The sequence below is a fragment of the Cnephaeus nilssonii genome, assembly GCF_951640355.1.
Source record: "Cnephaeus nilssonii genome assembly, chromosome: 5".
NCBI classification, from domain to species: domain Eukaryota; kingdom Metazoa; phylum Chordata; class Mammalia; order Chiroptera; family Vespertilionidae; genus Cnephaeus; species Cnephaeus nilssonii.
The window spans coordinates 66,305,485-66,327,656 of NC_137076.1; the positions used below are offsets into that span (position 1 = coordinate 66,305,485).

The following is a 22,172-nucleotide window of genomic DNA, read 5'->3' on the forward strand; positions in this document are numbered from 1 at the left end:
TGTGTCCACTGACTCCTGTCCGCCTTGGTCAAGAGTTGTCTGTGGGGTGTTAGCTCTTCACACAGGATAGTTTATGTGTGAGAACGACCAAGTGGGTTCCTGTGGGTGGTCCACGCAGCTGAAGCAGCAGCGAAGCCCTGGCAGAAGGCAAGCTACACAGCGCAACTGACGCAAGGTACTGTCGGTTCACAGAGTGTAATTCGTTGCTGGAGTAAAAAGACTGAAAGGATTAGCGGTTAGTCAGAAGAGCTTGCTAATGCACTGTGGGATGTAAGTGTGCTAATAAAGCAATGTGTAAAATACCATGTAAAACTAAATGGGAAGAAGGAAATTATTTTGGGGTTTTGAGGCATGAGTAGAAGTGCTGAGGGCTTAATTTAATTGCTTCATCCATTTGCTATTCTTTTTCTTTTTGAGTATCAGATTAATTATATTCATTATCTTCTGCCCCAAAAGTCTAACTTAAAAAAAAAAATGAGAAAAAAATTTTTCTACAGTAAATTTTTTAAATGTCCAATAAAATACTTCCCTTTGGATTGTGACTTATACTTTATTGGCACAGGGTGGGGAGGGCATGAAAAAACACCTGAATAAATGCAGGCACTGTGTAATCTATTTAGGTGGTGAGGAGAGAATCGGCATGACACTGTGGTGAACAATTCAAAGCACAGGGAGGAAATGCATTCACGCATACTGTTTAGCGAAGGAATGATTACTCTTTCATGACCCTCAAGTTGAAAAACAAATTTGAAACAGTTATCATAAACACCCACTCTCAAATATTGAGTTTCTATAGGGTGCATTGTTTCTATCTTATTAATGGACAACTTTTCAAAAATTAAGTGGTTAAATTGCATGTTCTTTTCAAAAGAAAATGTTCATAAAGTGTTTTTGCTTGCTTGATATTGAAAGAGGAACATATTATCTAGATGAAAGTTAAGAGGTGTTTAAAAAACACACATCTAAACAGATTTTTAAAATACATAATATGTTTTAGAAAGCCCACAAACCATCACATCAAAGTCAATATTTTATATGGCTGTGATTGTGATCTAGAATATTTGGGCTTTACTTTTTCTCCACATTATAAAGTTACTAGGGACCCAGTGCACAAATTCGTGCACCTTGAAAGGAACTGTGGGGTGCGAGGCTGCAGTGGGCACAGGGGCAGGTCTTGGCCCATCCTCCAAGCCCCCACCTGGCCCCTCCCACCATGGACCCCGGTCTGATCTGCCAGCAGCCCCCTCCTGCTGCTGCAGCTCCCAGGCGCTGATGGCGCCGGCCCTGCTCGCACCTGCTGACAGCACTGAGCAATTGGGACCGGTTTCTGGCTGCGAGCTGGGCCGGCACTGACAGTGGTGCAAGCGGGGCCGTCAGCAGCAGCAGGTTTGAGAGGTGGCTGCTGGCCCCAATCGCCCTTCAGGAGCAGGGGAGGTGGAGAAGCCCTGAGGGGCAATTGGGGCCAGCAGCTGCCATTTGCACCTGCTGACTGCACTGAGCGATCAGGGCTGGCTCTGGGCACTGGCAGCGGGTGCGAGCGGGGGCTTCGGCACTGGCAGCAGGTGCAAGCACCCGGCGGGACCATGGTGCGCAGGAGCAAAAAATTTTCAGTAACCACGAGGCTCGCCTTAATGACAGCGACCGGTGCCCCGCCTTGGTCTGGCACCCCCGTTCACCTGGTCCACAATCTTGCCACAGCCGATGCCCACCATGTTCCATGCTCTGACGCCTGCTGCCGACACCCGCCATGTTCCGTGCGTGCCCCTGGTAGTCAGCGCACATCATAGCATCTGGTTGTTCGGTCGTTCGGTTGTTCTGCCGTTCAGTCTATTTGCATATATTAGGGTTTTATATATATATATGATTTATATCTGAACCTATAATTCATAGTGATTGATTCATTTCTAAAATCGAGATACTCTAAAATTATCTTATTTTTTTGTCCTGAGAGTTTTATATGCATTTATAAAATTATTTCAGGTAACATAAATAAATCACCCTAGATTATTTAAAATATGCCTTTCCTATCCAAAACTGGAAGATTGTTACTATATCAAATTAGTTAGTTGCTAATATAACTCTTGTATTTAATCAAAGATGCCTAACACTGTCACCATGATATGTAGTTATAGTGCCTCTTGTAAAAATCAGCATTTATCTTACACCAGCTCTTTTCATATAGAGAAGATATTAATAACTGAAAGAAAAAAAAGTCAGTTGATAAGTCACATTTAACCAGCATTAATGATTATTTAATGGAACGGCATAAACTTGAAGTGAACACCATTTTATTTATAGCTTATTTTATAACAGCATTTTATTAAGGAATAATTTACATATAGTACAACCACAAATCTTAAAATATATACAGCTGGAGGAATGTCGACAAATGTATGCAGATATATACCATCATCCAGATCAAAATACAAAACATTTCAACCCAGAAAATTCCCTCATGCCCTTTTCCAGGTCATTTGAATCCCTTGCCCTTTTGCAGAGCAGCTGTGGTTCTGATTCAGGATAGCCTAGTTTTGCCTATAATTGACCTTTCACATAAAAATAATTATACAGTATATTCTCTCTGATTTATTTTTCTCAGCATAATGCTTTTCAAATTCATCTAGGTTTTTGCATGCATCAACAGGCCATTCTTTTTTACCAGTAGTATTCCATCAGATTATCCATTCTCCTGGGGATGGAAATTTCATTGTCTATAGTTTGGTGCTGTTTTGAATAAAGCTGCTAAGAACATTCATTTTTCTTGAGTATATATCTAAGAATGAAACTGCTCAGTCATAGGGTAGGAATATATTTAACTATACTAGAAATGGCCAAATAGTTCCCAAGTAGTTGTACCATTTACATTGCTACCCACAATGTTGAAAAATTCCAGTTACTCCATGTTCTCATTAAGGTTGGTATTTCAGGGTTGTTGTTTGTTTGTTTGTTTTTAGCCAGTTAGCCATTGCGTATTTTGTAATTTTAGTCACTCAGTAGCATCTTCCTGTGGTTTTCACATTTCTTTGATAAGTGAGGTTGTGAGCCTTTCTATATACTGATTGGCCTTTTGTATGTTTTCCTCTGGGAAGTGTCTGTTCAACTCTTGCTCCTTAACTGACTTGTCTTTTTATTACTGATACTCAGTTCTTTACATATTCTGGGTAAGAGTCCTCTGGCAGATATGTGTATTTTGAATATTTTATCCCAATTTTTGGCTTGCTTTTTCACATTCTCACTGAAGACTTTTGATGAGAAGCTTTTAATTTTGATGAAGTCCAATTTATTTATTTTTTTTTTCTATTTTAGTGAGTGCTTTTTATGTCCTATTTGAAATTTGTTTTCTTCAGATTGTGAAGATTTTCTCCCAGAATTTTTTATTTCACCAGTTACACTTAGGTTCTGGTTGGTTTTTTTTTGTGGTTTTTTTTTTTTTTTTTTTTTTTGAGTATGTTAGACGGAGGTCAAGGTTCTTTTTTTTTCATATTTTCCCCAGTGATTCCAACACCATTTGTTGAAAAGACTATCCTCTCCCTCTTAAATGCATTGGCACCTTTGTCACAAGTCAACTGACTCTATAGTTCTCTTCCTGGTTTCTCTATCTGTTCCATTGATATATTTGTCTAAATTTATGCTAAGGTCATACTGCTTCACTACTGAAGATTAGTGACAAGTCTTGATTCAGTTAGTATATGTCTTCCAACTTCATTGTGTTTTTCAAAATTGTTTTGGCATTTCCACACAAAATTTGAATCAGCTTGTCAATTTCTATCCCCAAAAAGCCTTCTAGGATTTTAAACTTGGATTACATTGAATCAATAGATCACTTTGGGGAAACAAATTAGATATTTATTCTCTCCTGTATAGCTGGACAATCCAGATAGATTACTCTACTGCATAGTTCAGAACCCAGGCTCCTTGTCTTTCTACTCAACTACTTATCCCTGGGTTGGCTCCTTGTTAACAATGAAGCTAGTGTGTTACCTCAGGGATCCATTCTGCAACTCATCAAAAAGGAAGGGGAGGGCGAAGGACAAAATGTGTATGGCAGCTGAGTCTTTCATCTTTAAAGCATCTTTTCTTTAAGCCCCACCAAACACTATATACTCATCTCTCATTGATGTGAACGGTCTTAGAGAGTCATTTCTATCTGCAAAGGAATCTGGGAAAATGTAGTTTTTTAGTAGAGCCCCTAAAAATTAATGTTCTGTCAGTAAAGAACAGGAGAAAGTATGTAGTGGGTAGGAACTAGGTATCTGCCTATGTAATCAAGTTTCTAGAGATCAACCAAAGAACAACATATATTCATAACCCATGGATACTGACAATAGTGTGGTGAAGGCCTGGGGCGGGGGGCAGGGTTGAGTTAGAAAGTGTCGATGTGGGGAAAGGGGGCTATATGTAATACTTTCAAAAATAAAGATTTATTTTTTTAAAGTTTCTTCTGTAAAACTGCTAATTTTTGAGTTTAGAATGCTGGAGAAGGAACAGGTAGAGAAGTTCACAAATGATTTACTAAATGGCTTCTAGCTCTGAAATACATTATAAGAGAAATTTTAAAAATTGTAGACCATGATGTTTTGATGTTTACAAAATAAAATGAGTAATTCAACACATTGTTTACTAGCATTCAGAAAATGGCATTTCTTTATAAATAAAAGCAGAAGCTGTTACCTGAATTCCATTTCTTCTACAAAGTAAAAATAGTCATAAGACAGGAAAAATAGCTAATTTAAATAACACATGTATCTTAATGATGCCTTAACAGATGTAATTTCCTGTTCGACTGAAATGTATACTTGTTTTCTACCCAGTTCAAGAATGGACAAAAGATTCTGAGTAAAGAATTAATGTACATGGAGTTCAAAAGTGTGAAAATAAGATTTTCCTATTTCAGGCTGGCTAGCTAAGGTTTAGGGAAGTGGGAAGAGAAATAATGATTTTATTGACAGAGTCAGGGATATTTGGTGTAAGGGTGATGCAAAGATGACAGAACTCATTGACACTGTGGCTCCTGGACTAAATGACTATAAGAAAAATTTTAACTTTATAGATAAAATAATCTATAAACTTTCCATTTTCTTGTTAATTTATACAAAATTTTTCAGAGAGATACTATATTTTCATTGACCTTTATGAAAATATTTATTGTTGAAATGTTTTCACATTATACTTCAAAGAGACTATATTTATTACTAGAGGCTCAGTGCACAAAATTCATGCACTGGTAGGGCCCCTAGTGGCTACTGGCTGCTGGCCCGGGCCTCCCTCCCTTCCCCCTGGCCGGCCCCACCCTCTTGTCGAACTCCTAGACAACTCCCAGTTGAGGGGACAATTTGCATACTATGCTTTTATTATATAGGATGATTTACCTTAAAAAGTATAGAGAAGAAATGATTGATATGGTCATCTACTATACTCCTATACATCAGGTTTCTCTATTAGCCACAGGTCAGATTCTGGTTGTTTCCATTCTTCTCCAAGCAGTGTGTTAAAATTGAAAGGCTTGAAGTATTCCAGACGGTGGCTAAATGCAAAGAAAAAGAAAGTGGGAATTGAAATGAATTATGCATTTGAGAAATAGGTGACCTGAAAGGCTATTCATTCTGTCACATTTGTGATAGGACAACATTCTATTTTTAAGAACACCAAAGGTAAGATATATTCTGTATGTATAATATTCTCACTCTAGCTCTCAAACATTAAGCTCTGAAAACATTCACCCACATCCCAAAGCACTTAAAATCTACCCTCAAAACCTGACTCATTCCATCTAGCCTTAAACAAATCATATTATATTTTTACAGATGTTTTTACATTTAAACTTTGATATACTTTATATCAGTAATGTGAACTACTATTTTAAAAGTAACCATAAAGGAGAGAGAAAAATTGCGTGAGAGGGAGAAGCCAATAAGGAAGTCAAATACAATTGTGTGTGAAGGGGATAAGATTTTTAAAAAAAGTTAATAGGGGCAACCAGGCCAGCAGGGGAGGGCAGTTAGGGGGATCAGGCCGGCAGGGGAGAGCAGTTAGGGGAATCAGGCCAGCAAGCAGAGTGGTTAGGGCAGGCAGGCAGGTGAGCGGTTAGGAGCCACAGGTCCCGGATTGCGAGAGGGATGTCCAACTGCCAGTTTAGGCAGGATTGTGATTAAACTGGCCTTGGACGTCCCCTGATGGCTCCTGGATTGGAGAGAGTACAGGTTGGGCTGAGGGATCCGCCCCCCCCACCCGTGCATGAATTTCGTGCACCGGGCCTCTAGTTAAGTATAATAAACTAAGAAGCTGAATCGGACACTGAGCCTGCTTCAGTAGGAGGCTGAGCATTCATAGGCTCCTGAGGGGACTGCTGCATTGGGGCCTAATCCCTGAAGAGGACAGGAAGGTCCATTATTGGTCATTACCAGGGGAAGAATAAAAACAGCTGGAGAAATTCCTCTGCTAGACACATGCCCAGTAGAAGCCAAGATGGTGCTGGGGAGGTAAGCGCTTGTGCAATAGGGGCCAAGATGGTGACCATGGCACAGCGCCAGCCAGAGCACAGCTGGAAACACAGACTAGGCAAGTCAGTGAAGACAGGGACTGAACTTGACTGAACCAATGGCACAGAATTTATGGGCAGTGGCCTTTGCTCTTGACTTGATGAAGACAAGGCTGGACTTCTTTCACAGCAGGACACAGCTGAATCCAGGGCAATCCTTTGATTTTGCTTCTATAATAAATCTTACCACTGCTTCATCCTCCCATACATGGGTCTCAAGAATGCTTTCCTATCACTCTGTGAAAGGACCCCATTTCCACTAGGATGTCTCTGTTAGCTCTTCTGAACACACACATTCGCCAGACTGTCTCGGCCACACAGAGTACACTCAGAGAGCTAGAGAGCAGGAATCCCAGCTTGCCCTAGGACAGGATCTGGCTTTCCCAAGGGAGTAGAGCTCACTGCAATCCATGAGATATTCATACGGCTGGACAGGAGCTATATTCTCCTTAGGTGACAGCTTCAAATTGGGCAAGTGTAGGAGATACCTGGGCTTACATGCCTAGTGCTCACAGGAGCCAATATCTCTTGTAGTAAGTCCACAGGCATAGCTTCTAGGGTCTCCACAGGGAATATGACTGTTATCCCAAAGCGATGCTGTCCCCAGCAGGTATTTATAATTTATTCATAAAACTATCTGTCCAGATGCAATTTAGCAATTAGGAGTCATCTTTATTATTATGTTGCTTAGAAACCTAGTTGACATTTTTATCCTTATAAGGTTACCAAGGGAAGACAGCTAGAGAGTTAATTGAAGGTCATATTCTCAAGGAGCAAGGGAAATAATTTATTAACCCTTTGTTCACACCAAGAATTTGAATGTCTCTGCCCAGTTAGCTCTAAAAGGGATCATAAATGATTTTGTAACAATACTTCTATACCAGCTGTTGCAATATTCACTAAGCAAGATTTGTCTCATATTGCCATGGAAACTTATGTGCTATACTTACAGCAGTGAGAGAGACTAAGCGTGTCCACAGTCTGTCAAGTATTTACTGAGAACCATCAGGGAACACAGTACCCTACTAGGTGCTTGTACACATGTCTCCTTTGACCAAAAAATGTTATCACTGCTCTACCAAAAATTAATTTCCAAAAACCCTCACAGTTGGAACATATCTTCATTCATTTTCTACTTACAAATCAGGTTTTTGTCCTGGTTGCAGTTCATGCCGAGGTACAGGGTAAAGAGCTTCATAGATTCTTTTATCTTTTGATCCATGAATTGCAAATGAATTGAATTTCGTCACATTTGATGGAAAATAACTCCAAGGAAGATAAGCTCTGCCTTCCCATTTTGTCTCTCCTCTGGACACTTCGAAGGATAGAGCAAGTTCTTGCTACAGAAATATGTAAAATATAAAAGGTAAATTCAGATTTATAAGTTAAACATATATATTAAATATTATAATATATACACAGATCTTCTACTTAAGAACTTTGTCTCATATTCTTATTTACTTACTTTCCACACTTTTCTTCTTCCAGATAATAAAAGCACCAAATGTTGTCCATGGCTGTGGAAATTAAAATTCCTCATGAGTGTTTGAAAGAAACAAACATTATTTTCTTCACTATTCTTTATATCTGCAATGTGTGTATTTTAACTAAATTTCCAAATAATTAAAAGATGGCCCTAGCCAGTTTGGCTCAGTGGATAGAGTGTTGGCCTGTTGACTGAAAGGTCTCAGGTTCAATTCTGGTCAAGGGCGCATGCTCGAGTTGTGGGCTTGGTCCCCAGTAGGGGGCGTGAAGGAGGCAGCCAATCAATGATTCTCTATCATCATTGATGTTTCTATCTCTCTCTCCCTCTACTTTCCTCTCTGAAATCAATTTTTTTTTAAAAGATGCAAATTGAATACTGGATAATTATAGGAAGAGCCAGTGTGTTCAGTTACTTAGAAATGTCATCATTTTCCAGATAATTAAAGTAAAAAGTTACACATGTTCAGATTGCTTTTTATATTATTTAAATATAAAATATATAAAAGATTTCAGTCAGTTAGAAGATGAAAACTCAGCAAAGGGGTGAGGGATATTATAGTATTTGGCATTTATAATAAAACTAGTTTCAAAAACAAAAGTACCCTAAGAGAAGCTGGCACCAATTTCTAGATGAATCCAACAACTTTAACTAAAGGTTATTTCTATAAGAAAACTGTCTTGAAGCTCATTAGGAATAAAGAAAATATAAAATATAGATTGTTTAAAACTGTATCTATCTGCCTCTTGTGTTTTCCTGCTTTCTACCATTAGTTCAGACACCAATGTCACATTTTCAAAGAGAAACACAACATATCCTCAAAAGGAAACTCTAATAAAAGAGCATAATTGGGATTAGCCGGGTCAATAAGAATCAAAGATTTTCGAGTAGTTACATGAAATAAATTTATTGTCTCTGGAAAAGACTATATCTAAACACTTCTATACATATAGTCTATTGTGAGCTTTTCAGGGAGGATTTCCTTCAGAAAACTATTCTAACACATGACAAGTATTCTTTCCTCTGCTTATTTTTATTGTTATGATGCAAGCTTAATAATATCCTAGGAGAAGTAAAAGTTCTTGTAAATGAAAACAACAATATTCTTCACATTGTTTTCCTAGAGATTAATTGCCACAGGAATTGATTGCCTGAAGCAAAACCTTGATTCTTGATTATTGACTGTCCTGATATATATGAAACCAAACTACTTTAAGGATTTTTTTAATTTTTAGAACTTATTTATTTTGTACATAATAGTTATTATGTAATATCTTACCAAAAGGGAATCTAATTATCATATTCATACAGTGCTAAGTAATCTCTTTATGAAAATAAACTGGTATTTTTATCTAATAAAAGTAAAACCAAGGATGAAACTTTAGAATTCTAGTAGATCCAAGTTCTTTACTGTCTTGTAGACAAGTTATAAATCTATTTGCCTTAGCTTTCTCACTTGCATGATGAAAATAATCACACAATGGGTGAATATTTTTTTTCCTCATGTCACAGTTTATGACAATCATATTTTTCAATAAAATATTTTGGCATGTTAGTTTAAAGGTAACATACAAAGATACAAGGTTATTCCTCTGAAAAATATAATTGGAAACAGCTACATTTTCCACATTAGAGTTAGCAAAAAAATTAAATTAAGGGAAAAGAAAATTATATCTAAAATCTTATTTAAATTGATTGTTTGGAACTTTCTGCCCAGCCTACAAAGAGACAAAGGCTAATGGATATTAGCTACTGAAAGACATTTAAATGCCATTTAAAATGATAATCACAATACAAAAAAAATATTCATTACTCAATATTTTACTAACTTAAAATTTGTTATAATATAGATGAGAGGTGGGCACAAATTCACTTTTTCATATCTACAGGACAAATAATGTCAACCAGGTAAAGAAGGTTCCCAAAGGAATGGTTAAATTTGAACAAAGAGAGTCCCAGGTTAACACTTTAAATGAATCTAGAAAAAAACATGTGTGATTTATCCCTGGCACTTCAAAGTGACATAGTACACACTCAATAAATAAATGAGGACTATTGTACAACCTATGAGGGAAGGCGGGGGGTGAGGGGGTAAGAAATCAACCAAAGGAGTAGTATACATGCACATGAGTATAACCAATGGACACAGGCATAGGGGGGTGAGGGCTTGTGCTGGGAGGTGGGCGGGCCAGGAAGAGGTCAATGAAGGAAAAAGGAGACTCATTTAATACTTTAAAGAATAAAGAATTTAAATTTTAAAAAATGAGGACTAAATGAAGAAACACATGAATACATTATTAACAAATACATAAAATGAAAGTGTAATCTAGTTATTAAAAAATTTCCTAAAAGAAACGTTTTCATAAATTAGTTTAATTTATTATATCTATATGTCTCCCTTTATTTCTGAGTAGCTAGGACATAACGCCAATTTTTAGAATAAATAATGAGTTTCTGTTTTATAATAATATTTCATTTTGCAAAAAAATTATTTTCAAATTTATTAAAAAGACCAACTACATAGTAAAATGAAAATAACATCAACATACTATTTTCAAATATCTATAATATATACAGGGTGTGACAAAAGTAGGCTTACAATTGTTTGTATGGGAAATAATACAATAATTAATAAATAATAATATAAGAATAAACTCTGTTTTGCATACTCACAAATTTAAACCTACTTTTGCCAAACCTGTTTTAAACATATATTTTAAATTATACAGTTATTTGAAAATAAGAAATTATACATAGTTCAGATTGGCATTTGCCCTAGTTTGTTGAAATTAGTAAATTTTTACTATGACCACATGATTTATAACTAGAAAACAATGTGTTCAAGTTACATAGTAATGAGTTAGAAAAAAAAATTTTATACTTACGGGCAAAGTTCAACTTCTAAGTACTGTTCAGTTATGTCATTCAAGAAAAATGCTTCTACAACTATTGAAAACAGATATAATATATTGAGAATTTAATTATGCTTCAACAATAAATTACTTATTTATTCCTTTAAAGTATAAAATAAATTAACTCATTATTTTTAATTATAGCTGTATCCTCAGTAGGAAAAGGAACAAAGAAAATAAATAGATGTTGCTTAGAAATAAGTCACCATCAAATTTTCCCATATCAGATTGCCATAAATTAAAAAGATGAATAAAGCCTAGTGCTGGTGAGGTTGTAAAGAAATCAACATTATCATATAGACTTTAGGCCAGTTATCTTTTTTGGGAAATTTATCCTAAGGAAATAATCAGATAACTAGAAAAATAAGTAAATATAATGCTAGTCATCAAAGTATTGCTCAAAAATTAGATATTATCTAAATGATTATCTCCTATTACATAGGATCATTGCCTATTATATAAATAAATCTTCTATTATATAAAAAAGCTACCATATAAATTATGGAATTTATGTATTCTATGTATGTAACCATTAAAAATCAAAAACAGTTAAATATTTTTTGATATGAAAAGATATCCATGATATTTGACAAGTAGGCTACAGAGCAATAACCAAATCAGCAAATAAGCAAACCTTTCAATGTATTAATAAGTGATGCTGCAAAGAGAATAAGGGGCCAGGTCATGAAAAATGGTATATAGAAATCATATTAAGAAGAGTAGAACTTATCTGGGGAGGAGCAGAAGCCTGAGAAGGTTTTTAAGTAGCTGAATGATGACTTTAATTTTTTTTTCTTTTTAAATGTTGAAAGTATTACAGATGTCCCCTTTATTGTTGAAAGTATTACAGATGTCCCCTTTATTCCCCTATTGATAGATCACTCTGGCTTTTAAGAGAGAAAGATAAACTTAAGGGCAAAAAGACTATTTAGAAGTCTCTGTCCTATTTGAGGTAAAAGATGATGAAGGCCTAACCTATAGCAGAGATGATGGGAATGAAGAAGGGATACTGAAATAGAGAAACATTTAGGAGGGAAAATTGGTAGGACTTAGTAGATAAATCCAAACATAGAGAGTGAGAGAGAATATCTTGGAAAAAATTCACATTTCTATATTCAGTGATTTGATGTATTTGACTGCCATTGATTGAGAATGGGCAATTAGGGAAAGAGCAGGTTTATGAGAAAAGTGGATAAGTTGAGTTTGGGACCTGTTGAGTAGATAAGTCACACTGGTGTGTATACCAATGGGAAGCTGATATATACAAGCTCTGTATAGAGAAAACATATGGTTAACATTTTATAAATTAACTAGAGGCCTGGTGCATGAGATTTGTGCACGGGGGGGGGGGGGGGGCATCAGCCCAGCCTGTACCCTCTCCAATCCGGGACCCCTGGCTCCTAACTGCTCACCTGGCTCCTAACTGGCCTGGTCACCCCCACCTGCCCCCTCTGCCAGCCTGGTCACCCCTAACTGCTCCCCCCCGCCCGCCAGCCTGGTCACCCCCAACTGCCCCCCTGCCTTTTTATATATTAGGATCTTGACAAAATGCATGCCATACAGATGGTATAGAGAAAAGTAGATGTTAGTAGGGACTAGAAGAATCATCAAAGGTTTCTTTGGTCCTAGACGATATGGCTCAGTTGGTTGGAGTGTTGTCCTGTGCACTGGAAGGGCATGGGTTAATTTCAGGCCAGGGCACATACCTAGGTTGTGGGTTCAATCCCCGGTCAGGGCGCATTTGAGAGGCAACTGAACACTGAATCTCTCTCACATGGCTGTTTCTCTTTCTCTCTTTCCCCAACCCTCTCTAAAATCAATTAAAAAAAAAAAAGGTTTCTTTGAATAAATGGAACCTAATTTAGACCTTGAACTATGTGCATTAGAGGCAGGAAGGAATGAGAAAAGGTACATGGGTGAGAATGTGAATGGATAGTAACATGGATAGTAGCCTTTTAGAAATCATAAGGTTTTGGTTGAATATGATAGCCCCATTCATGAGTCCCCAGAAAGTTTATAGGAAGGATTTGAACTTTATCTCAGGGATAGTAATGGTTTGTGATCTGGGGAATGGCATCATAAAGAGTCTTTTAGAAAGATAAGTTTGGTAGTTTAATTAGGAGACATTAAACGGGGATCATATAGCAAACCTGAAAGTGTAATTTTATGGCGTCTTTTAACCTTCGTTTGATATGTGAGATTACTTGTTAGTACATATAAAATAAAAACTACATTTCATATTGAAGTTGATGGTGTTTCTATAATAAGTAAAACACCCTCAAACTTCCATAAAGAAAGTTTATAAGGTTAAAGTGGCAATCTGAAGACAAAACAAGAATGCTGAACTCTTCTCAGACTAGGTAACAGAAGTAAAAGAAGGACATATGGCAGCAATTTAGAAGTCTGGATTTGTAATTGCCATTTTTCACTGTTCTAGTTATAGAGTTGAAGTCGCATAGGTAATGGTGAAAAAGTCAGAATGAGAGATTGGTAGGAAATATCACACACTGCATATGTCAGTTGCTCAGAAGCACTCACTTCCTTACAGCAAGATAAAATAATAGCTCTGTGAGAGGTTATTATAAAAAGATTTATGTTTGCAATAAAACACCATACTTCCACTTACCTTCATAATCCCACAGTTCGTTGAAAGGCTTTCCTGGTTCTCCAAGCGGGGCTGGAGGATTATTGAAAAATGGAGCACTAACTTTCAACATCACTCCTCCGTCACCTGGGTTCAGCCTGACAAACACTGGCTCATGCGTCACTGGAGAACCATCCCAAGTGTGTTCAATTTTAAAATCCATCTTTAGACTCTAAAGAAAAAAAAACAGATATATTAAAACAAACTCTTTAACAATACAGAAATGTTTCCTTTAGTCAGAAATGAAGTGAAAATTTCCAGTAAGCCAAGCAGGACGATAGCAGAGTGACGAGAAGGCGGTTCTGAGAGTCCAAAGGCCATTTGTGTTATGGCAAAATAATGGACACTGAGTTTTACCAAAAATAGGTAGTTGGACCCCAAAAGCTTTGAGAGTTTAAGTCTAGACCAAAATTGTTTTTTACAACTATAAGCCCACTGCAGAAATGGTTCATGTACTTAACAACTATAAGCATTTTGAGTTTTTATGACATTCTTTGTCATTTACTGTAAAATGTGCAGGTGTCTAAACCATTGGGTCCCTTGAGAACCAAGATCTTTAAAATAAAATTCAATTTGATTAAAATATTCTATCAATCAGCAGAAGCATTTCTGTTAATACCTATTCTTTTGGTTAAAACCCTGTTTTTTGGGGGGGAATGGGGACTCCAACTATTTGAAGGTTAGTTCCTTGTTCTCAGAATATAGATGTTCTTAATCTATTTTTTAAAAATTTTAATGTGTTTTTATTTATTTTTAAAGAGAGAGGAAGGGAGAGGGATAGAGGGATAGAGAGACAGAAACATGCACGAGAGAGAAACATCATCGACTGGCTGCCTCCTGCACATCCCCTACTGGAGATCGAGCCCTCACTGCGGGCATGTGCTCTGACCGGGAATCGAATCCATGAACTCTTGGTTCCTGGGTCAACGCTCAACCTCTAAGCCCACTAATTGCTGGGCTTCTTAGTCTATTTCAAAGTTTAAATGCTGACAGATTCTTTTTCCATTTTTCTAAGGGTGAAAAGAGATTAATCAAGCAATTTGGTCATTTAACACTTGAAATATCAAAAAGTGACACAAGCAGTATTTGCATTTTATGTTGTTTTTCCAAATATTAAATTGAAGAATACAGTATTATGCTAATAAAATTACATATTAATTAAAATTATAAATTGGGCATTTTATAAACATTATCTGATTTAATTTCACTAGAAACTAGCAGATGAGCTATTATTATCCTCAGTACAAAAGAAGAAACTGACTTGTCAAAGGTCACATAGCGGGCAAATCAAGAAAGTGAACCAATGCCAACCATGTTTACCCAGATAAAGTCATTTTAGGAATCTGGAGGGAGATGAAAACCTTATTTTAGGGGTAGTGAATTCTCCAAATTATACTAGATTCATATGCCATGTTCAGAGGAGAATGTTGATTAGTAAATGATGATATTTTCAGACTGTAATTTATATATCTGAAATCTTTGAAGGCATTTCCTTGTTTCATATGTTATTTTTACTGCAAGTAGTAAAGTACTAAATTTTGAATGCATTAATTTCATTAAATATCTATGGAGTACTACCTATGTGTCAAGCATTGTAAGATCCAAATATATAAGCTCTGTATCACATAAGGAATCCAACATCTCTGAAAACCTTTTGCTAAAGTATGTAGTGCCCTGGCCAGGCTCAGTTGGTTGGAGCATCATCCCATACACGAAAAGGTTGCAGGTTCCATTTCCAGTCAGGGCACATACTTAGGTTGCAGTTTCTACACCTGGTCAGGTGCATATGGTGGCAACCGATAGATGTTTCTTTCACATTAGTGTTCTATCTCTATCTCTATCTCTATCTCTATCTCTATCTCTATCTCTATCTCTATCTCTACCTCTACCTCTATCTCTATCTCTCTCTCCCCCTCTCTCCCTTCCTCTCTCTCTAAAATCAATAAACATTGGAAGCATGAAACAGAGCGTGGAATCTTCGAGGGGAGGCAGGGGAGGGTGGAGGGTGGGAAGTAATCAACCAATGACTTTGTATGCATATATGCATAACCCATGAACACAGACAATAGGGTGCTGAAGGCCTGGGGCAAGGGTGTGGGGAGGGGGAGGCTGGAGGGAGTCAATGGGGGTAACCTCTAAAATTAAAAAGTAGTTCTGGTATTACAACCCATTTCCAAGTGAAAGCATATTAGAAAAGGATAAGTTCAACAATGTATACTAATAAAAGAGTAATATGCTAATTAGACTGGGAGACCTTCCGGAGAACTTCTGGACGTCCTTCCAGACAAAGCTGGGGGCTTGGTCAGCCTGCAAACAGCCCCCAAATGGCCCTCAGCCCCTCACCCAGGCCGGCCACACACCCCAGTGGAGATCCCCACCCCAATGGAGGCATGGCTGGCCTGCAAACCACCCCAGGCCCCTCGCCCAGGCTGGTCCCGCCCCCCCCAAGGGGACCCCCACCCTGATCCAGGACCCCCTTCAGGGAAGACCAGCCGGCCCCCACCTGTGCACCAGACCTCTATTCTATACTAATTAAAGAGTAATATGTTAATTAGACTGGGAGACCTGCCAGACAAAGCCATGGTGGTTGGGCCGAGGCAGAGGTGGTCAGGGGTGATCAGGCCAGGAGGGGAGGGCAGTTGGGGGCAAGCAGGCTGGTGGGGGGGCAGTTGGGGCAAGCAGGCTGGTGGGGGGGCAGTTGGGGGAGAGTAGGCTGGTGGGGGGGGTAGTTGGGGGTGATCAGGCCGGCAAGGGGGGCAGTTGGGGGCAAGCAGGCCAGCAGGGGGGGCAGTAAGGAGCGAGTAGGCCAGTGGGGGAGGGGCAGTTGGGGGCAAGCAGGCTGGCAGGGGGGTAGTTGGGGGTGATCAGGCCGGCAAGGGGGGCAGTTGGGGGCAAGCAGGCTGGTGGGGGGAACAGTTGGGGGCGAGCAGGCTGGGGGGGGCAGTTGGGGGCAAGCAGGCTGGCAGGGGTGCAGTTGGGGGCAATCAGGCCGGCGGGGGGGCAGTTGGGGGCAAGCAGGCTGGTGGGGAGGGGCAGTTGGTGGCAAGAAGGCTGGTGGGGGGGCAGATGGGGGCGAGCAGGCTGGCAGGCAAAGTGGTTAGGGGCGATCAGGCAGGTAGGCAGGTGAGCGGTTAGGAGCCAGCAGTCCCGGATTGCGAGAGGGATGTCCAACTGCAGGTTGTGGGATCGGGCCTAAACCGGCAGTCAGACATCCCCCCGAGGGGTCCCAGATTGGAGAGGGTGCAGGTCAGGCTGAGGGACACCCCCCCCCCCCGTGCACGAATTTTGTGCGCCCGGCCACTAGTACTGAAATAAGCTCAGTGAGTGATAAGACTATAAATATAAATTGATCTTGATGTATGTGGAATTTAGTCCTGACTTGCATGGAATAAAACATTAATAATACATTTATTTTCTTTAGTTATAATATCCAGATACCTTCTTCAAAAATAAATCTACTAGCATATCCTCTACCCCAAATTTGGTATCTTCTTATTACATATAGGAAGAAATAAGAATAAATCAAGATATTAGAAATGCTCATTAAAGCTGATTCTGGTGGCAATATACTGAGGGAACATGCTATTCTCTTAACTTGGAATTTGACAATCCTGGCAAAACATAGCTCAGCAACTAGGAAGTGTTGGTAGATTTACTCTTTCTCCATACAAGTATCATATCCACAAAATGCTAAACACATTAAAGGATTTGTGTGATCCTATTCAATGGGCTTCCATAAGAAAATTTTCTACAACTCATATTTCAGATAAATAACTAATTTATTTAATCTTTAAAGGGCTCCTAGAAGTCAATAAGGAGAAGACCAAAATCCGAACAGAAAAATGGGTAGAGATATGAACAGCTAATTCACAGAAAGAAAATGCAGAATGTTCAAGTTCACTTATAATGACAGAAGTTGGTTAGTGTGTAGCATGTTGGTTAGAGTGTAGTGTGTTGACCTGAGACACCAAGGTTGAGGGTTCAATCTCTGGTCCGGGCACATACAAGAAGCAACCAACGAATTCATCAATAAGTGGAACACCATATCAATGTCTTTGTCTCTTGCTCCCTTTCTCTCTCTCCCCTCCACTCTCTCTCTGAAATAAATCAATAAATTGTTTGTTTTTAAAGTAATGCAAAATAAAAAAATAAATTACTATTCTTCACTTAGATTTTCAAGGATCAGAAAGTTTGATAACATGCTAATGAGGACACTGAGAATCAATCACACACTGCTGTTGGGGCATAACTGGCACAGCCTTTGTCAAGGGCAACCCCTCAATAGCTATCTAAATAAAAAATGCAAATATCCTTTGCCTCAAAAATTCTAGTTCTAGAAGTTATTAGACCTGCACATATTCAAAATAACGTAAGTGTAAAAATATTCACTGCAATGTTGTTTAGAATAACAAAATGTTGTAAGCAATTTAAATACCCATCAGTAGAGGACTGATACAGAAAACATAATTTATCATACAAGGAAAAACTACATAGCTGTTAAAAAGAGTGAGGCACCTCTATACATACATCTAAAGCATACTAAGTGGAAAAAAGCAAGGTGCAAAAAAGTAAGTATTCAGTTAATTAAAAGGAAGACTAATTGCATGTATGCTTGTGAATGCACACACTATCTCAGGAAGCATAAACAAGCCAGTGGCAGCAGTGGTTGCCTCTTTGGATCTGCCTAACACAGGGGAGGAAGGCAGGCTTACGTTCAACTATATCACTTTATCGTTTGTTTGTTTTTTACCTGTTTGAATTTATACTATGATAGATACACATTACTATTCAAAAATACATGAATAATTTAAAACTTTTTTAAAGTCTAATTTAAGGCTATCTCTCTCTCTCTCTCTCTCTCTCTCTCTCTCTCTTTTGTTAATCCTCAACCAAGGATATTTTTTTCATTGAGTTTTAGAGAGAGTAGAAGAGAGAGAGAGAGAGAGAGAGAGAGAGAGAGAGAGAGAGATGAAGGAGACACATTGTCTGTGGCAAGAGCCCCAACCTGGGGTGGGGATCTAACCTGCAACCCTTTGATGCACAGGCAGACACTCTAACCAATGAGAAACACTGGTCAGAGGGAAGGCTAGGTGTCTTTAAAGTGTATGGTAACTACCTCTTTTCTCCTTTATATTATTTATGCTGAACATGTCTAAAAAGTCAGAATGGATATGAGGAACATTACTTAAAGAATATATTAATTCAAGATGATCACCACCTTGCTATGTTGGCTCTTAAACTTTCTTAAAAGAATGTTTACTATTAATCCTGTTTTCCCCCCACATTTTAACTGCTATTCTTCAAATTACTCTTTCATCAAAAAAAGTCAAAAGTAATTTTAAATTATTTTCAAGCTTTCCCTATATGCAATGACATTTAAAAGGAAGTGAAGGAAGAAAAAGGAGAAAGAAGCTCAGCATATTAGAAGCTTAGGAGAGGGGGGAAATTCCACGAAGGTTAAAAGAAGGGAATTATGGAAAAGGTGTTTATCAACAGAACGTTTTGCAAGGAAAATTTCCAAATTCCACGAAATTTTCTTTCGTTTTCTACAAAACTTATTTCTTTTCCGTTTCCATTCTCCACATACACACACACCCTTTCCCCTCCAATTAAAAGAGAAAAGGAGAAATGAGGAAGTCAGGCGGAAAGAGGGAGTCAACTGTGCCAGCAGGAGGAGGCAGCTGAATAAGTTACCAGGGAGAAAAAGCTAACGACAAGGATGGGGGAAGGTGCAAGGAATGAGAATGAAAAATAAAACAACAACAACAAAAACATAAGAAGAGGCACAGACCAGGAAGCTCTTCGTCCACCAAGCTTGCTACATCCAGCTGAGTTCACAGAGAGGACTCAGCTTAGGCTCCGCCCCGCTGCCTACACATTCTGGGGGCGGGGCTTGGAGGACTGAAGCAGACACCCGATTTTTCTAGGGAAGAAAAATGTTGAAGGACCATCAGTGAACATCTGAAGACTCTTAATAATTCTATTGAAGTGTGAGCGGGTTTCTAGATGGAAGAGGAACCCCGCAATATAAATCCTGTGCAACAACTTTAAAATCAACTGTAAAGTTTTAAGATTAAAATAGAACATGTACAGTGATAATTCACTAAATGCAACTAAAGGCTAATTGGCTATATAAGCCAAACCTGGAAATTATATTATACCATCTATAAATAATATTACCCTAGCTGTAAATTATATTACTCTACTGGGCGGCATCTACACAGTGGTCAACAATGGTGACAATGGAACCAGAGTGCCTGATTCAAATCCCAATTCAGGCACTTTCTAGTTGTTATAATCAGAAAGTTATAAAATAATTTTAAAATAACACATACCTTAAAAGGTTTTTGTAAGAATTAAATTTGTATATATCTACATATTAGTACAGTATATATATTTATTTATATTTAAACAACAGTGAAAAGTAAAAGTCCTAAAATGTTCTTTGACTGTTTAGCAATTGTTGGCATGGGTGTTTTCTTAAAAGAAAATAACAGCTGCTGTCTTTGGTAATATAGAAAAGGTAGATTTTCAAATGACTTTATATCTTGACCTCTTTCTGCAATAATGGAGTAGTTCTGTATTGCTCCATATAAATTACAGAATAAATATAGAAAAGGGGACATCTGTAATACAACAATAAAGATGATTTTTTTAAAAATAGAAGCGGTAAAAAGCTGGACTAAATTTCACAGTTTCATTTTTTTAAAGTTATATATGTAGAATATATTGATCATGAATTGATCATAAACTTGCTTTTTTCCTGAAATTTTTAACATTTTATTCAATTACATGGGTATAAAGGATATTTTCAGTCTCATAATCTTCACTTAATTACAATCTTTTAAAAATATCTACCCTATTATTCTAGTTATTATATGTCTGTTCATGCAATAAATTCATTTCAAAGTTTGTGCTGGTGGGTATTATTGGTGCTTTTTGAGCTGAAGTGGTTATCTTATAGAAAACAATGAAAGAGGTAGTCTGACTGACCCTTGAGATAATAAAATATGGTTAAGTGTTCTAGAGATGTACACCTGCTTCTGGTTAGTTCAGTTCCACCTGTCCAAGCAGTTTCAGTATTTATAGACCTATTTGCCTACATTTTCTGTCTCCATCAACAGTGTCGACTTATTGTTTCTATACAGGATTGGATGTATCCAGGAGGTGCTTGCTCTTTGCTTTCACCAACACTAATATATCTTATCAACTTTCAGTGTAAATGTAGAATCAAGTTTATACCTACTTGTTCCATGCCAACGTAAATCACAATATGACAATATTCAAGGTTCAAAGGTAAGAGAAGGTACAAGCAAGCCCTTGGGGAGTCAGCGAGAAGTTCAGGAAGAAAAAGTCATACACTGACCTTTGAAAAAGAGTTGGAGCTTGTACACTCAATTTCTCCTTTCAACAAGTTTTTGTGTTAATTTAATGGCTGTTAAAAGCCAAATCAAGTTCAATCTTCACTAACTCAAAGCTAAATTAAATTTTTGTATGCTCATTACATATACCTCCATAATTAAAGGCAATCTTTACAGGAAGGGACCATCTTATTCTCTTAATAGTGAATATGGAGAAAGCCCATAATAGGACTTCAAATACGTACCTATTTGGACACCATTGGACAAATTTTTTAAATTTCTGAATACATTCTGCTAACATTACTTTGTGTATATAACATTATGAGTACAGGACCACAAAATTTAACTGTTAAAGAGAAAACCAAACTGAGCTACATCTATGACATGTCTGTTTAGTGAAACTACTTCAATCCATAAAAACACAGTCTGTTAAAAAGCACTAAAACTATTGGCTAGTTCAAGTTAACATTTATATTGCTAGCACTGAAATTTCCTCCAATGCTAACTGTTGAAAAAAAATGATAGGGTTTAAATCCAGACAAAATCAATTTTTAATCATGGTAATTGTAATCCACCCATAGATGTAAAGTTTTGCCTAATTCCTTGCAAAAATGTAATTTTTGTCTTTCCCCCTTTTGGGGAAGAAAGTTATCTCTAAAGAAACAACTGCTGAATTTGCAGGGCCTTTGGAGTACTTCTAACTGCATGCCTCTTTGCTACACAGTTAAATATTCAAACAACTGTCTCCTTCCTCCAAAGACCCAAGAGGGTTAGGACGGTACTTCGTTTCTGCAGATTACCTAGTCCTTTGACTCAGAAATCCTCCAGCGGGTCAGCCTTGGTGTGGCCTCTGAAGACGCCAGTCTGGGTTTCGCCTCTCCAACCCCCCGGCCACCCCCCGCCCCCAGCCACAGAACCCCAAATCCTTTCCAAACCTCCCCTTCCCCCCTTTGGGGAGCGGGTTCTCCCAGTCCAGAAGTCTAGGTAGCAAAGATACTGGGGAATTGAAAACATCTATTTAATAACCTACCTAGGGTTACATTTTGGGGGTTTTCTTAAAAAAAAAAAAAAAATACCAGCTGGGTCCCCCACACCTGAAGACACAGGCCCGCCAGCTTTCCCGCCACCACTCTGCCGGCTCAGCTGGTTGTCATCCACCTTCCCACAGCTCCGCTCCCAGCTGGACAAATAGCCAATAGCGTGCGAGGACGCTAGGAAGCGTGATGACGTCAGC

At 38.1% G+C, this 22,172-nt stretch overlaps 1 protein-coding gene across 3 annotated transcripts; it reads right to left on the reverse strand.

Annotated features, from left to right (window-relative positions):
• Positions 1-2,286: 2,286 nt before the first annotated feature.
• On the reverse strand, positions 2,287-22,154 carry LOC307099309 (UPF0462 protein C4orf33). 3 transcript variants are annotated; one of them, XM_079770681.1, is made up of 6 exons: positions 22,033-22,154; positions 13,560-13,749; positions 10,907-10,967; positions 8,004-8,055; positions 7,679-7,878; positions 2,287-5,524 (listed from the first exon to the last, which is right to left on the reverse strand). In XM_079770681.1, the coding sequence occupies exons 2-6, from the start codon at positions 13,738-13,740 to the stop codon at positions 5,419-5,421; spliced, it is 600 nt and encodes a 199-aa protein (XP_079626807.1). In that variant the 5' UTR covers positions 13,741-13,749; positions 22,033-22,154; the 3' UTR covers positions 2,287-5,418. The 3 variants fall into 3 exon arrangements, with proteins under 3 accessions (XP_079626807.1, XP_079626805.1, XP_079626806.1); XM_079770679.1 differs by having other exon boundaries at positions 21,969-22,106; XM_079770680.1 differs by lacking the exon at positions 22,033-22,154 and adding an exon at positions 19,369-19,500.
• Positions 22,155-22,172: the final 18 nt, after the last annotated feature.